Source organism: Muscardinus avellanarius (assembly GCF_963383645.1).
Source record: "Muscardinus avellanarius genome assembly, chromosome: X".
NCBI classification, from domain to species: domain Eukaryota; kingdom Metazoa; phylum Chordata; class Mammalia; order Rodentia; family Gliridae; genus Muscardinus; species Muscardinus avellanarius.
Genome location: NC_137792.1, coordinates 118,623,563 through 118,640,796, shown reverse-complemented (window position 1 = coordinate 118,640,796; position 17,234 = coordinate 118,623,563). Strand labels below are relative to the sequence as shown.

The 17,234-nt window shown below is 37.0% G+C and overlaps 1 protein-coding gene across 1 annotated transcript in view; it reads left to right on the top strand.

Annotated features, from left to right (window-relative positions):
- Window positions 1-17,234, top strand: part of POF1B (POF1B actin binding protein) — a gene marked incomplete at both ends in the record, with an annotated part of 85,316 nt that overhangs the window by 47,077 nt on the left and 21,005 nt on the right. The window contains 3 exons of the mRNA XM_080719021.1: window positions 7,584-7,714; window positions 11,186-11,213; window positions 12,614-12,688. Coding sequence (XP_080575147.1) covers window positions 7,584-7,714; window positions 11,186-11,213; window positions 12,614-12,688 — 234 coding nt within the window. The remainder of the gene's footprint in view (window positions 1-7,583; window positions 7,715-11,185; window positions 11,214-12,613; window positions 12,689-17,234) is intronic.

Here is a 17,234-nt window from a genome sequence, read left to right as displayed (position 1 = left end):
GGTACACATTTAAACCAGTTACCTGGTGGGAATAAATTTAATTGATCCAATACCCTATGCTACTAAATTGTAATTTGTTTCTCAGCTGTAAACTAGCCCTGAGAAGCATTCTCACAAATGCATGCCATTAAACTTGAAGGAGACCAGAGGAAACATAGAGAGATCAGCCAAAATCAATACCAACTCTTATATACCATCTACAGGACTGTATAATCACTACCACTTAACTTTATATAGTTGGCCAAAAGTATCATCTTTGAATATGAAAGTTTTTTTTTTAATTTTTTAATTTATTTATTTTTATTGGTGCACTGTATTCATACATCATAGTAGGATACATACTTTTGTAGACATACATGCACACTTTTCCCAGTCAGCCCCCACCCAATCCCCACCCCATTCTCTCCCTATCCCTCCCTCCCATGCTTGGCTTAGTAGTTGACATCTAGTATTATGGCAATTTATCTAAAATTAAAAATGATAATCTCACATAACAGTTTCATTTGTCTGATACCAAAGGGAAAAACCCAGAGAAGGCACAAACATCGGAAATCATGGGAAAGAGGAATAATACTGGAGCAATGAATGCCCACAACCCCACAACATCAGAACCCGATAAAACAGAAAATCAGAGATTTCTAGAAGATCAAATCAGGAAAATAACTGTAGAAATAATAGAGGTGCTTTGAAAAGAACTCAGAGAGAGCCAAAAAGAGATAAAGGATGCAATTAATGAAGTAAAGGCCTCAATTCAAAGCACAAACAACCGATTAGACCACATGGAGAACAGAATCTCGCTCTTAGAAGATGAGCAATCCAAAAATGAATGCATAGTTTCTAATCTAGAAAAAAATATCCGACAGCAGGAATCTGATATTGAAGAAATATGGGTCCATCTTAAGAGAGCTAACCTAAGAATAATTGGAATAGAGGAGGGAATATGAAAGTTTATATAATTTTCTCAATGACCTGTATTTGGAAGTGGAGAGAATGGGGTGGGATCTGAAGGGAAACACACCAGGTGTTAGTGTTGTGTGGCTATATCTTCCTGCCACTCTATACCCCATTATGGTGTATAATTACAAAGTACCCAGTAAAGTATATTTTAAAAATAAAATTTATATAATGTAGAGACTACCAAAGGAAGTTCAGCTACTACTCCTGGAATCTCAAAGACCACAAGTATGAAACAAAACTCCAAGTTGGAATTAGGACATAAACTTCCAAGGTACTAGTGACATGAGATCCACTGTTTCCCTTTAGAAAGTACTTCTTTTCTACAGATTTTCTGGGGGGAAAAATTACCATTACTTTGCCTCTGCTTACACCTAAATGTCATTGCCTTTCTTTGGGTTTTCTGGAGTCATCCTTATCAAGGGTTTCTCACCTGCAGTCACATACAAGATGTTGGACAGCTTGGACATTAGATTAACCAAATGGTAATCTAGCAAAGGTACTTCATTGTTGTCTGCTCAATAATCTTTAACAATTTTATAAGTTTTGAAGAAATAATCACATTTTGTATATCTGTGGAAAATTATTCTTCAGCAGTCTGTAGTCCTTCCCTATGTGAATGGCTGAAATTATTCCAGATTGACAGTTGAGATAGCTCTCCTTAATTAGGCAGAGGAGTAAATGTGTGGTGCAGTTATATCCAATGTATTAAATAAACCAAGATCCAAGAGAGAAAAACCTCCATCTATTAATATTAAAGTATTTCTGGCCCAAAGTATTCATCATTCCTTGGGAAGTACCTTATCTTGACTCTCTCATGGCAATAAGAATATGGCTTTAAGACCACCCTAAAATCTATGCCAAAACACACCCACAAACATATACAATAAAAAGAATTGTACTTAAGTAGTGGAAGATATTGCTAACTGGCACACCCCAATTTGGGATTAGAATTATTTTTAATTCTCAGGCTCTGTTTTTAGCAAAGACTTAAAAATAGGTAAAAATCTGATTTAACTTGACCCTCATCTCTCCAAACATTTTGTTTGTTTGTTTGTTTGTTTTGAGGTATAGGGATGAAACCCAGGGGCATTCTACCTCTGAGCTACACCCCCAGCCCTACTATTAAATCTTTATTGTGAAACAGGGTCTCACTGAGTTGCAAAGGTCCTCACTAAGTAGTAGCTGAGAATGTCCTCGAACCAAGATCCCCCTGTCTCAGCCTCCCAAATGCTGTGATTATAAGAATGTGCCAGCACACCTGACTTGAAGTATATATGTATATATATATACATATATGTGTGTGTGTATTTGTGTCTTATCTCACATCACAATGTAGTACAGAGTGATAATGGCATGCATGTACACAGCGCTTGGTGAGCTTTCCCCTGGTTCCCTCCCCACTCCTTCCTCTTCCCCATACATAATATAGAGATTTGCATTGGTATTCTCACATATGTACAGAATTCCAATGGAGGTGTTCTCTTCATTAATTTTCCCTCCAAACTTTTGAACTCGCCTGGGATTTGGTTTTTCCTGAGTTTTATTTAATTGTTATTATAAATTATAGACTCTAAGATATTGAGAAGTAATATAGTCACAAAAGAGTGCAAATTTTCTTCCATTTCCTACTGCAACATTTTCTTTTACCAAAGGAACCCATTCTTCAGTTTTAATCCTCTTACCTTTCCTCTGGCTAAATAAAATTTATCGCCTAAACTTTAGGCCTAGTTTGCATAGTTTTCCAGGAAGAAAATAAAAATCTTTACTGTTTATGGTCTTTGCCCAACTAGCTTTCAAAATAATACACTTAGGGACAGTGCGATTCCACAGTGGCCAAGAAAACGATAATAGTGGTCATTTAGGAAGGCAATATAATATAGAGGCAATATAGTTTATAGTAAGAAGTAGTGGAATTGTTTAATCTTTATGTGAAATGCTTGGCAGTACCTAGAAGTATTTAGCAATCACTTAATACATTTTAGTTATTGTTATCTTTTCTCACAAGTTAATCATTATCATTTAGAAGCTTCTAAGCCAGGTGTGGTGGCACACACTTGTAATCCCAGTATTTGGGAGGCTAAGACAGGAGGATCATGGTTCACAGATAGCCTCAGCTACTCAGTGAGGCCCTGTGCAACTTAGTGAGACCCTGTTTCAAAGTAAAGGATACAAAATAGGGTACAGGGTATAGTTCGGAGGTCAAATGCCCCTGAATTCCATCCCCAGACCCAGACACAAAAAGCTTCTAACATCTCTTTTTAGCTTTGAGCGGGCACACAATGTTTATCCAGTTCATTCTATTCCCTGCCCTTTATGATTCTTTGAGCACTTAATTTTGCCACACAGAAATCATAGGGACAATATTTCATCAGTTGTACTAATGATTCGTATAGCAAATAACTGCACATCTAAAAGTTCTAACGATGTGCAACAATGAGCAGAGAATATTTGTGCAAAAATAAATAAGACAAACTGACACTATAAAATTACTATCAAATGCATCAAACTGCGTGGAAAAGAAACATAATTTTCACAATATTATGAGAGGATTATAATCACCTAAGAATGAAAAATATGCAAAATTCTAAACATCAATTGGTTGCTTAAAAATTCTAGCAGAGACATTCAGCACTTGAATATCTGTGGCTAAATAAATGTTCTCTTCTGCTTGGAAAAGTTGTCATCTTGGAAGAAATACAAACAAAGAGGTGAAGAAGGAAGCTTCAGCAAGAAGGAATATTCAATGAATCAATCAATCAATCAACCAAAAGCAATCTAAAGATCAATGGAGTGATACTGACATGATGCCTACATTTCTACTCTCTGCCAGGATTTGGATGTATTTCCTATAGGGATCTTTGTCCCCAGTGTAGTGATGTTGAGAAGTTTAGGGACCTTTAAGAGGTGAGGTCCATGGGAGTTGGTTAGGTCATAGGGAATACTCTCAGAAGGCATTATGTAGTTGTTGTGTGACCCTGAGTTAGTTCTCATAAGAAAAAAATCCTTGTAGCCGGGAGTGGTGGTGCACGCTTGTAATCCCCGCGCTTGGGAGGCTGAGACAGGAGGATCGCACAGCTTCGAAGCCAGCCTCAACTACTTAGTGAGGCTCCCAGCAACTTAGTGAGACCCTGTTTCCAAATAAAATATAGAAAATAGGTCTAGGAGTGTAGCCTGGAGGTAGAAAGCCCCTGGGTTTTATCCTCAGTACCACAGAAAAATAAATAATTTTAAAAATGTCTTATAAAATAGAACAAATAGTGGTACTTGCCTGTAATCCCAATACTTAGGAGGCTGAGACAGGAGAATCCCAGGTTTAAGGCCAGCCTCAGCAACTTAGACATCTTTCAAAATGGAGAACATTAAAAAAGGCTTGGAGCTGGGCATGTGGAGCATCCTCATAATCCCAGGACTTAGGAGGATGAGACAGGAGAATCACAGGTTCACAGCCAGCCTCAGCTACTTAGGCCCTCTGCAACTTAATGAGACCCTGTTTCAAAATAAAGAATAAAATATAGGGCTGGATGTAGCTTGGAGGTGGAATGACCCTGGGTTCAATCCCCAGCACTACAATCAATCAATCAATCAATCAATAAATAAACAAACACAGGATATATCTAAGAGACCCTTGAGTTAAATATCCAGTACGAAGAAGAAGATGAAGATGATGAAGAAGAAGAAGAAGAAGAAGAAGAAGAAGAAGAAGAAGAAGAAGAAGAAGAAGGGAGGAGGAGGAGGAGGAGGAGGAGGAGGAGGAGGAGGAGGAGGAGGAGGAGGAGGAGAAGATTCCTTGTTATAAAAATAATGTCGGGTCTTTTCCCTGCCTTGGCTTCCCATTTCACTGTGTGATTTCTTCCTCTGGGATACATTACCAACACTGTGTTGTCATCTGCCATAGAGCCCTCACCAGAGCTGAACTGATGCTGGTTCCATATCCTTGAGTCTCCAGAATTATGAACCAAATATACCTTTTTCTTTGTAAAATATTCAACCTCGGATATTTAGTTATGTAAGAGAAACCAGTCTAATTCTTCTTATCTAGCTAAGTATGATTAAAATCATATCTGATACATGTCTTAAGGCCACTCCCACTTTGACTATTATGTATTCATATCCCCCCATAAATGGGAGATGCATTATAAAACACAAAATCAGCATTAAATATTCATGTTAATCTGAATAAAGATTTGCCTGGTTTTGACCCTCATTTCCAGAGAGAGAGAGAGAGAGAGAGAGAGGCGTGCCACTTAGCAGCTGGTGGACAAGATCCAGGTAGAAATTTCAGGTAGAAATGTGAACCTCCATCCCAACAAGGAGTTTACTTTTGTTAATGCAATTTAGTTGCCATTCCCTTTTAACTTAGGAAGAAGGTACAAGGATCACTACAGTATTCTTGATGAAGTGCTGCCTATAGTCCTTTTGGATTTCTTTTTTATGATATATCAATGTGCTTTTATTGGTGCATTATAGTCTCACATCATAACGCAAATCATATTGACAATGCCATACATGCACACCGCACTTGATGACCCCCCTTCCTCCCTATTTTCCTCCCTCCCAATATAGAGTATTGAGATTGACATGGATTTATTCATCATTCTTTGTTGGCTGCTTTAAGAAAAAATGTGTAAACAATTCTGTTGAGAATCAGCTGGCACTTCTGTTCAGTTCTAATCAGTACTAAACCAGTACTTACTGAGTAGCTGTAGATCAGTTTTATGCTAGATATTATAGGATATAGCAAATCATATGACTTGTTACTTCCCTTTGTTTCCTTTGTGGTAGGGAGAAGGTGCCAAGAGAAAAAGACTTAGTTATAAAATAGTGTGAGCAGAAAGAGCTAAATTAAATCATTTTGTTGGCTGACATGGTTTTAATTTTCATGGACATAAGACATCTTGAGGTGGGTTTCAAGGGATAGCAAGATTTGAATTCACAACAAGGAGAGAGGGTATATCTAAGTGAACAATTTAAGTAAAATCCCAGAGACAGGAATAGCACGATGTGTGCCCAGAGCAGTGGATTCTACTATGGCTGGAATAGAGAACATGTTGGGAACTAGAAAGTGTTACTATGATCATGTGAGCATTTAAAGGTTCCTATTTTATATATTATCTACATCTATGTATATATCTACACATACTGCTTATACATTCTATGACATTTAAACATACTGTGTTATGGTATTGCCTTTACAGGTTTACCCAGCTTCTTCATGCTTTGCTAAATAAGACTTCACACTGTTTAGGAGATAATTATTATGTCTCGAGGAAAGGCATCTCTAAAGGATACATAGAGATCATGGAGATGATAACTAAATTTATGTTATATTCATCCAGACTTTTAAAAATGTAGATATAAGCCAGGCGTGGTGGCTCACAACTGTAATACCAGTACTTGGGAGGTTGAGACAGGAGGATTACAGCAAGTTTGAGGTCATCCTCAGAAACTTAGACCCTGTATCAAATAAAAAAAAATTAAAAGGCCGGGGGTATAGCTCAGAGGTAGATGCCCCTGGGTTCAATACCCAGTACCACAAAATAAATCTTAATAAACATATGATGGCAACAAAATACATAGCTCAATAAACATATGATGGTATTACACTGTATTTTATATCTTGCGTTATTCCATTGACCGGTATTTTACAAACTTATTCCCATGTCACATAAGTGATTGTAAAATCTCCTCTTTGTTTACTTCGTTATAGTTCACTTTGCCTCAGCATATGTGGCATTTTAGACTGTTTTCAGAGAATATATTTAAAAGAAAGTGTTGTCAGTATTCAAATATGATCCATTTATCATCTGTATACTGGGGAACAAGAGTGTTTTTAAGGCACTTGGTCCTACATGATACATCAAATATAGTATGGAATATGACCTATGGGAGGAAAAGTGGACAACTAAATTGAAAACATTGGTACCAAAGGATAAGAAGCCATAAAATATGTCCAATTTAGGACATAATTCATAATCATTGGTATCTAAGACTTCAAATGTCTCCTAGATCTCTGAATTTTCTACTCTTATCTCATTTATTATGCCTATTTTTTCTATGTCATATTGACAAGATATTCAGTTCAAATAATAAATGAAGAGAATCCAACAAGAAATACATAAAACACATTGAATTGAGTAGATGTTCTTGGTCTAACTAAAAGATATATTAGTAAATCAAGCTGTTTTTACTGAAAATATGCAAGATCCAAATAAAACTAAAATTTTAAATATTCAGACTAACTTGAATAATTCACATTTACTTTTCCCACAGGATGCTGATGAGAAAGCAATGTGGTGATAATGGGAGTTTCAGATATGTTTTTTTACTAATTTTATTTTTTTATTTAAGTACATGTATTCAAGAATTTTCATGTTGTTCAAGATTTGCATTCATTAGATCATTTAGATTCGAATAAAATGAAACTGAATATGCTATTGCAATGTTTATTTCCCTTTCAGCTCCTACCATACTGAAAAATGATACCTCAGACACAAAGATAATTGAGTGGCTTGATTCATGTAATGACATCAATAAGTGATTTTATTTTTTTGAATATTTCACATCCAAGTATCAGTGAACTTAGAAAACATAATATTGTTTGTAATTGTGATTGCTGTTTGCTTCAGGTGTTGATTCAGGATGAAGGCCCTGAAAAACTGGACCCTAAGTATTTTGGAGAGTTGCTTGCCGACTTAAGTCGTAAGAATACAGATCTGTACCACTGTTTATTAGAACATTTGCAGAGAATTGGAGGAAGGTATGGTAAATGTATTTTTTGCCTTGATATTGTAGCTGTCAAATATTTTGTCACATTTTTGTATTTTTAAAGAGCAGTTGCAGGTTCACAGTAGAACTCTGTATTGGCTGCTTTATTCCCTCAGGTGTTCTTGATGGTTTTTGTAGTGACTAATTCCTGTTTCACTGCTATGCCATATAGCTAATGAATTGCTTCCACTATAAATGAATGTGATTTTCATCTTCAGATAGGCCTTCAGATAATACTTTTATGCTAATTAGCACCCTCTCCCATTAACTGAACAATTCTCCCATTACCCAGACAACTACTTCATGCATTCATCTCTTTGCACAAATGGACTCTCTTAGAATATTTTTCCTAACTCTTAATAAGTCAATTGTTGAATATTCACTACATGACAGGCATTGTGCTAAGTATTTTAGCTATATTACCAAATTTGTACAATAACCCTACAAAGTTTTAGATGGAGACCCAAAGAGAGTAAATTATTAATTAAGGTCACACAGCTACTAAGGGCTTGAGATGGATTCAAATGTTTTTGAGTATATCTTTACCTATAAACTATGACTCAGCATTTCTGAGCAGCCTTCCCTAGAAGACCCTCATTTAAGTCTAGTTGCTTTTCTGTGCATTAATGATGTCCTATGACTATTTCTCTTCTCTTCTCCTTTCCCTTCCCCTGCTCTTCCCTTCCTTCCTCTCTACTCTCCTCTGCTCTCTTCTCCTTCCTTTCTTCCACTTTCTCCCTACCTCCCTTCCTTCCTTTCTCTCCTTTCATCTTTTCTGTTTTGAGATGGGGTCCCACTATGTTGCCCTGGCTGGTCCCAAACTCCTCGGCTCAAGCAATCCTCCTGTCTCAGCCTCCTGGGTTTCCAGAACACTAGGGGCATGCCACTTTGTGAAAGTTTCTATCAAAGTATCAAGAGTATTGTAAAATCAAGACATATAAATACATATGGTCTTAAATAGCCTAATTTGAGAACCAAAGCTCATATCCTGGATTCGGGTCCTAGATTTTGTTACATACCAGATATGTCATACTAAGTCTTTGGTTTAATCTCTGTGTTTCAGTTTCTTCAATAAAGTTGTCTCAAATGAGAGCTAGATATATTGCAAAGTTCTTGTTTTATACTAATTAGAAGTCAAGAATATGGTTAAGCAAGGTGGGAGTTAAATTATTATTATTATTATTATTAAATTATTATTACTCTGAAGTAAGCACTGCCCAGGAGTTGCTGCCCAGGAGTTTCTCCTTGTCAGAGGTTGCAGTTTTTCTTTTTCTTCATCCCTCCATCCTCTCTCAATTACTCTTTCACACTCCTTACATTTTTTGTTTTTCTTTGTTACATTTCTTCCTTTCTAGAAATGAGGTACACATAGTGCCAGTCTGTTTTTTTTTCTACCTTGTGTGATTCCAGCCACCATCCCCCCAGTGCTGGCTGGAGATATAATTCACACTGACCTTTCCTTTTTTTTTCTTTTTGGTGGTACTGGGGTTCCTGGAAGCCCTTCTACCTCTGGGCTACACTCCCAGACCTATTATATATATATTTGGAAACAGGGTCTCTTAAGCCAGCGCAGCTGGCTTCAAACCTGCCCTGCATGATCCTCCTGTCTCTGCCTCCCAAGCACGGGGATTACAGGCGTGCCCTGCCACACTGACCTTTCTATCTCCCTGATCTGTTCTTTGTTGCCACTTTCTGCCTGTCCCTACCTTTGACTCCACTTTTCTCCTCTTTCAACAATGCAATTCAGCAATAAGTGGACTACAGAATTAAGGAAGCTTGTCTCAAGGAACCCTCCTGATGACCTCCTAAAATTCTGATATTAAGCACTATTACTCCTTGTTTTGTTTATTGGTTGTGCTTCTTATTTATAGAAAAATGACTAGGAACATGCATACTAAATTAGCACTGGAAATAGGAGAAAGATTAACATTTTAAACAAAAATAATTTATTAATAGTGTCATAAGTCCTGTTAACTTCAATGCAAGGCTAGTGAAACTCCATCGTGATTCATGATTTTTTTTTTTTTTTTTTTGGTGTTACTGGGGTTCCTGGAAGCCCTTCTACCTCCGGGCCACACTCCCAGACCTATTTTATACTTTTTCATTTTTGGAAACAAGGTCTCTTAAGCCAGTGTGGCTGCCTTTGAACCTGTGCGATCCTCCTGTCTCTGCCTCCCAAGCGTGGGAATTACAAGCGTGTGCCACCACACCAGGCAGTGATTCGTGATTTTAACATGCTTCAGCCTCAGACATAGACATAGAGCTGCCTTAATGAAATCTTACAAAACTAGACGATATTTTATTTTTGCTAGGGAGGGCCTCCTAACAATTTCTGATTTGGACAACATAGAAAATACCACATACATACAGACAGACAATTGCATATATATAGTTATGCCTTGGGAAATGGAACCCTTATTTTTCTTTCTCAATACTAGTTTGTATGTTTTAAGAAATACATGTAAGAAGCTTTGCACAATGAGTGACCTACTTATCTCTAAACAATATATTAATCATAAACAATTCCTTAAAATGTAAAGGGAAACATAAATGTACTAAAATGCTCTTATTTGAAAAGATCCTCTCTGTCAGAACACATGTACTGTTTTGGTTGTTTGTTTGAGAAATATGTTCAGCATATGTATTTTGGCCCAGTTCTTCCACAAGTGCAGAGGGAGCAAGTGGATAAAAATAAAAGCCAGCCTGTTGCCCCTGACAACACCAGAACTGTATACCTTCCAGTTTTCACCATTCCCAAGGGAGCAAGTAACAGTCTAGTATAACCACAAACAATTCTTTTGCAGTATTTGCCTTCTTAACATGGCTCTACAAACGATTTTTTAATCCCTGTGGCCAAACACTCGTTTTGATGCTGGAAATTTTATTATTCCACTAGAATTCTGGTCATTTTGCTTAAGGCTTTGTCCTACATAAAGATTCAAATTTGAGCCTCATCACTACCATACATAGTATAGGAGGAATGAGTTAATCTTGTCTTGCAAGTTTTAATTTTGATTATTTGGATACAAAGAACTTGAAAACACTGTGGAGAAAAGCTGGGATCAGCACTGAAAGGAAAGAAATACAGGGAGAAAGGGAGGTAGAAATAGAGATAGAAAATCAGTATTGTTACTTTATTTACCCAGGTAGCATTTATTGCCACCAACAAAGGACTTCTACAGTTAGCCACAAATGGACTGGTACTAATAGATGGCATTCTAACCAATTCTGTATATTTTCTTATTTTGCTCTTCAGATGTTTAATAGGTTAGCTAACTATAGGAAACTCGTTTTAGTTAAGCTAACTGAAAGTGTCATTTCAGATAGTTTCAATTCTTCATTTTCAATTATAAAATGAATAAACACTATTATAATATATCAAATATAAATTAAGAACAGTTAAATCTATATGTGCTCAATAAATGCCTTTTTCCTAAGATTCTCTTTTTTGTTGTTCTTTCAGCAAACAGGATTTTGAGTCTACAGATAATGTAAGTGATAAAATAGTTAAAAATCTAGCAGTCAATAGCAAAGTACATCCTGGTATTTGCACTAATAATATTCTTTTAGCTTAGTACCTTTATTAAGCTAATAACATAGGTCAGTACAATAAATACTTATTTTTAATTATATAGTCCTGTATATCTTTGTAATGGCTATCAAAGTAATAATCATTCACAAAAATGTTTTGTCAGCTGTCACTTTAGAATTTATCTTTTCTGGCTGGGCGTGGTGGCGCACGCTTGTAATCCCCGCGCTTGGGAGGCGGAGACAGGAGGATCGCGCAGGTTTGAAGCCAGCCGCACGCGCTGACTTAGGAGACCCTGTTTCCAAATAAAAATGTAAAAATTGGTCTTGGAGTGTAGCCCAGAGGTAGAAGGGCTTCCAGGAACCCTAGTACCACCACCACCAAAAAAAAAAAGAATTTATCTTTTCTTATCAGAAAATCTAAAGTTGACCCTATACTTTTTTTGCTTTAGGAAACCTAAATCTACACAACTAACTAAATAAATAATAAATGCAGTTTTAATATATTTCAAATCCTGGTGCATGCCTGCAACTTGAAATTAAAATTTCTCCAAGTATTAATTCTATTACATATTCAATTTTGCTAATAATAGCTTTTAATGGAATAAGTAATCAAAAGGAGAAAAGAACTGATTTCAATGCAATAAAAAGCACAATCACCTCTTTTGTGTTAATTTTATCTTTATTTCCAGTGTATTGGTATACTGCAATAATTACAATAATTCAAAAAGTCCTAAATTGCCTTTAAAAAGCACTTCAATTCATCTTTTCACTTAAAATTAGTTGAAGCTTCCCAATGTTGCTGTGGCAACATCTTAATCTTTCAAAAGTCACCACAGTGCTACATAAATTCTGAATAAACCTGGTAATATCTGTAATTTTATTTTCCAAAGTTCTCATTATTTAAAAATTTTACCTTCTAAAATGTTATATCAATCATCTCACTGTTGGAGGATACACCAAATAAAGTGTTTAATAGAATTTAATAGACCATTTTATGTTTAATTTTTTTATTCTGAGGATCAAACACAAAGCCTTGTGCACACCAGACAAACACTGTACCACTGAGCTGCATCCCCAGTCCTAAATTGCTTTTTTTAAAAAATGGAAATGGAGCATTTAATTGGTTGCCTTTAAAGCTTAAAAAAAATGTCTGGAATCCTTTCCATGTCTAAGTAATATAATGAGCTTTTAAAAAGTAAGAACTGATAAGGCTATAAATGAAGTTTGTGGAAATTATTCATTAAAAATGAAATAATCTTTTAATATCCCTAAAATATGTCTCATTACAAAAAAGCTGTGGACTGCTGACCATAATATTAAAATGCTAACGTGTCTAATATTTAAAACTCTTTTCTTACAGTCAGAAGATATTGAATCCTTGATTCCAAAAGGATTGTCGGAGTTTACAAAACAGCAAATTCGCTACATACTGCAGGTGAGATGAGGTCAGGAGTGGGTGAATGAGATCAGCGCCAGCAAACTTCTCCTTAGGATGCCTCCCTTAATTAGGAACAGAAAGTCCCAAATGAAAATGATGTTTTAAAAGAGCTGATTATGATTTAATTAGTTAAGGCTTGTGTTGCATTTGAGTTAAACTACTATCGAATGGTTAGCATTCAGAAAACCTACTGCTGAATTCCCTAATTCATTCTTCAGTGCTTTAATACAGCCTGACTCTAACCCATAGTCTTTGCCTTCGTCTTTTCCTTTGCATCTTCTCCCACATGCCACTACTGGCAGTGAGAGCTACGAAGGCCATTGCCTTGCTTTTGCTGAGTTCAGGGAGGCTAGAGATGACTAGAGCAGTATTCCCCCTATGATAAAGGGAGAGAACATCGAAAGGATGCTAAGGAAATACAACCTTAAAAGAAGAGTACATGGCTGGGGGGAAGCTCACCAAGTGCTGTGTGCGTGTATGTCCTTATCACTCTAACGTCATTGTGATGTGAGACTAATCTCATTATGCTGGGATGCACCAAGAAACGTGTGTTTTAAATGATGAATAAAAATGAATTGAACAGAAAGCTTTTTTCTAATTTTTTGTTTTTTAATTTTTTATTGTTGCATTATAATCATCCATCTTAATGGGATACAAGATGGTGCAGGCATACATGCGCACATCACTCATTTAGGTCTTCTCCAGTTCCCACCCATTTCCCTCCTCCCCTCCCCCGCCTCTCTCCTTCTCATGTTTGGCTTAGTGATTGACTTTGATATGTTTGTGAAAGTATATCATATACATTAGGGAATTTCCTTCTTCCCCCCTCCCATCCCCCTCAGGTCACCTTATTTGCTCATCTATAGTATCCCCTCCTTCATCTGGAGTTCCTCCTATGACCCTTTTTCTCCCTAGCTTTCCATATTAGAGAGAGCATCCGGTTTTTTTACTTTTTGTGATTGACTAGTCTCACTTAGCATAATGTTCTCCAGTTCCATCTATTTTTCTACAAATGATGTAATTTTGTTCTTTATGGCTGAGTAAAATTCCATTGTGTACAGATCCTGTAGTCTTGTAATCCATTCATCTGTTGATGGACATCTTGGCTGGTTCCATAGTTTGGCAATTGTGAATTGTGCGGCCATGAACATAGTTACGCATGTCTTAGTTTGGTAGTTTAGTTCTATAAATTTCCCCCTTAGCATGACTTTAGCTGTGTCCCTTAAATTTTGTTGTGTTGTACTTTTATTTTCTTTTTTTTTCTTTTTTTTTATTGGTGCACTGTATTCATACATCATAGTGGGATACAAACTTTTGTAGACATACATGCACACATCGCCCTGTCAGCCCCCACCCGATCCCCACCCCATTCTCTCCCCATCCCTCCCTCCCATGCTTGGCTTAGTGGTTGACATCTAATATTATAGCAATTTATCCAAAATTAAAAATGATAATCTCACATAACAGTTTCATTTGTCTGACACCAAGCTTTTGATGACTTAAAGATAACATTTCAATATTTCTTTTTACTTTCTTTCTTACCAGGGAATTTTTTTTCCTATTTTTTAGGTGAAACTATCATATATTTATATATTTATTTTTCAGAAAAAAACTCTATCCTAATATGGAATATGGACTCTAGATACCCAAAACGATCTTGAAAAAGAACAAAGCTAGAAGATATATATTTTCTGATTTCAAACCATATAAAGCTACAATAATTGAAACAGTGTAGTACTGTTCTAAAGGCAGATATATAAACCATTGGAGTTAAATAAAAGCCTAGAGCTAAATTCTTCCCTATATTGTCAAGTTATTTTTGACAAGGTTTCCATGAACATTTGGTGGTGGAAAAAATAATCTTTTAACTAAATATTGTTGAAAAATAATAATTACATGGAAAAGAATAAAATTGGACCCTTACCTAATCCTATATACAAATATTAACTCAAAATAGATAAAAGACCTAAATATAAATCTTAAGACTTAAACTTTTAGGAGAAAATCTGGGTCAGAAAACCTCACAACATTGAAATTGGCAGTGATTTCTTGGATATGATTTCAATGGCACAGGCAACAGAAGAGTATACAAACTCCCTAAAAAATATTGTATATCCAAAGACAATGTAAACAGAGTTAACAGTTACTAATAGAATGGGATAAAATATTTCACAAATGCTATATCCGAAGGTATATTAATATTCCAACTATAAATCCTAAAAATTAACAACAATAAAGGCAAACAATACCCTTTAGAGATAGGTAAAAGACTAACATAAATAATGAATCTCCACAGATAACCAATCTTAGTTGTCTGTTGGATGGAAAATCTTGTTTCTCTAGTTCTGGTGTGTGTTACCTATTTCTTCTTTGTAGTTAATCTCTTTGAGTATTTTCTCTAGTGCTGGTTTTGAAGACATAAATTCCTTCAGTTTCTGTTTGTCATGGAAGCTTCTTATTTCTCCATCTAATTTGATAGAAAGTTTTGCTGGGTAGGAAATTTTTGGCTGGAAGTTGTTTTCTTTCAGAATTGGGAATATGTTACTCCAAGCTCTTCTGGCTCTCATAACTTGGTTTGGGAAGTCTGGAGTGATTCTAATTGGTTTGACTCTGAATGTCACTTGGCCCTTTGCTTTTGTTGCCTTTAAGATTCTCTGCTTGACTTCCACATTGGTCATTTTGACAATTATGTGGCGTGGGGATCCTCTTCTCCGATCCTGTCTAAAGGGAGTTCTATAAGTTTCCTGGACCTATGTATCAACCTCTTGCTTTATGTCTGGAAAATTTTCTGCTATTACTTCCTTGAAGAGATTGTTGATCCCTTTGGTTTCACTTTCTTTTCCCTCCTCTATTCCAATAATTCTTAGGTTAGCTCTCTTAAAATGGGCCCATATTTCTTCAATATCAGATTCCTGCTGTCGGATATTTTGTTCTAGATTAGAAACTATGCGTTCATTTTTGGAATGATCATCTTCTAAGAGCGAGATTCTGTTCTCCATGTAGTCTAATTGGTTGTTTGTGCTTTGAATTGAGGCCTTTACTTCATTAATTGCATCCTTTATCTCCTTTTGTCTCTCTCTGAGTTCTTTTTGAAGCACCTCTATTATTTCTACAGTTATTTTCCTGATTTGCTCTTCTAGAAATCTCTGATTTTCTGTTTTATCGAGTTCTGATGTTGTGGGGTTGTGGGCATTCATTGCTCCAGTGTTATTCCTCTTTCCCATGATTTCGGATGTTTGTGCCTTCTCTGGGTTCTTCCCTTGGGTCACTATGACTTCACTTAAGGTGTTCTGGATCTCGAGTCAGTAGTATCTCAGACCCCACTACTCCTTTACTGGGTTGTATCACAGAGTCTCCGACCCAGAGAGTCGATAGAGGCTGCTTTAGACTGTGGGGGGTGTCAGGTTGCACGTTCTCCTATGGTGTGATATCTCTGCCACCGCCCCTCCCCCACTGGGTCAAGTCCCAGGGAGTACAGTACTGGGATTTCTCCTCTGTGGCCCGCAATTTGACTCACTGTTCTTGAGTACGCAGATGTAGCTGTACTGGCTTCGCTGAATTTGCTGCTGCTGCCGCCGGTGGCAATATGGCGCCGCTGCTACACCCTCGGCCGTGGGGCTGGTGTTTTTCTTTTGGTTTTATTTCCACTCTGAATCCCTGCAGCGTGTGCTGAGCTCGGCCACTGGGAGCTTTAGATGCTCTCTGCGCCGAGAAATCCCGCCTGGCTGTTCCGCAGCGGCTCACCTCGGCTTGCTGTAGCCGTCCGGTGAACTCCCCACTGCCGCCGGCAGTAAAGCGCTGCTGCCGCGTCTGTGGCTCTGTTCTCAGTCCGCTTTCTCTCTGGAGCCTGGTGATTTTTTTTGTTTCTCTGGTGATAGTGTTTTCTGGCTATTCATAGGCGCTGATTTTGTGGTAATGGAGATTGGTTGTTAGCAGGGCTCTTAAGCCCCGCTTTTCTCGGTCGCCATCTTCCCAGAAGTCTGTACTTTTATTTTCTTTCAGTCAGTTCCATGTACTTTTATTTCTCTATAACATTGTTATACATGAATTTTTTGAAAATTTATTGTTACGACTTTAAATACATATAGATTTTCATGGTGCCTTTCTGTTACTAATTTCTAGTTTGATTCGAATGCGCTCAGAGAACACACTCTGAGATCAATTCTTTTAAAAGTGTTTGTTTCTTTGTTTCTGTGGTACTGATGATTGAACCTAGGAACATTTACTCCCGAGCTACATCCCCAGACCCACTTTTAGAAACTTGCTGTTTTGAAACAGGGTCTCCTAGGTGCCGGAGCCAGCCGGCAAAAGTACGGGTTCTGAAGAGAGGAGTGAGGATGAGAAGAATTTTATTCAATGAATTTTATTCATAGAATACTTCATTCTCTCATGGAAGGATCGGCAGTACACTCCCGGGACGATATCTCTACTAACCTATCCCGGTTTTATCGCTCTCGTCCTATTTATACCGCTCCTGGTCAACCAACCCTCGTGACGTCACCATCTATGCGCGCAATGGTCAAACCAATCAAGCCTGTTCCGT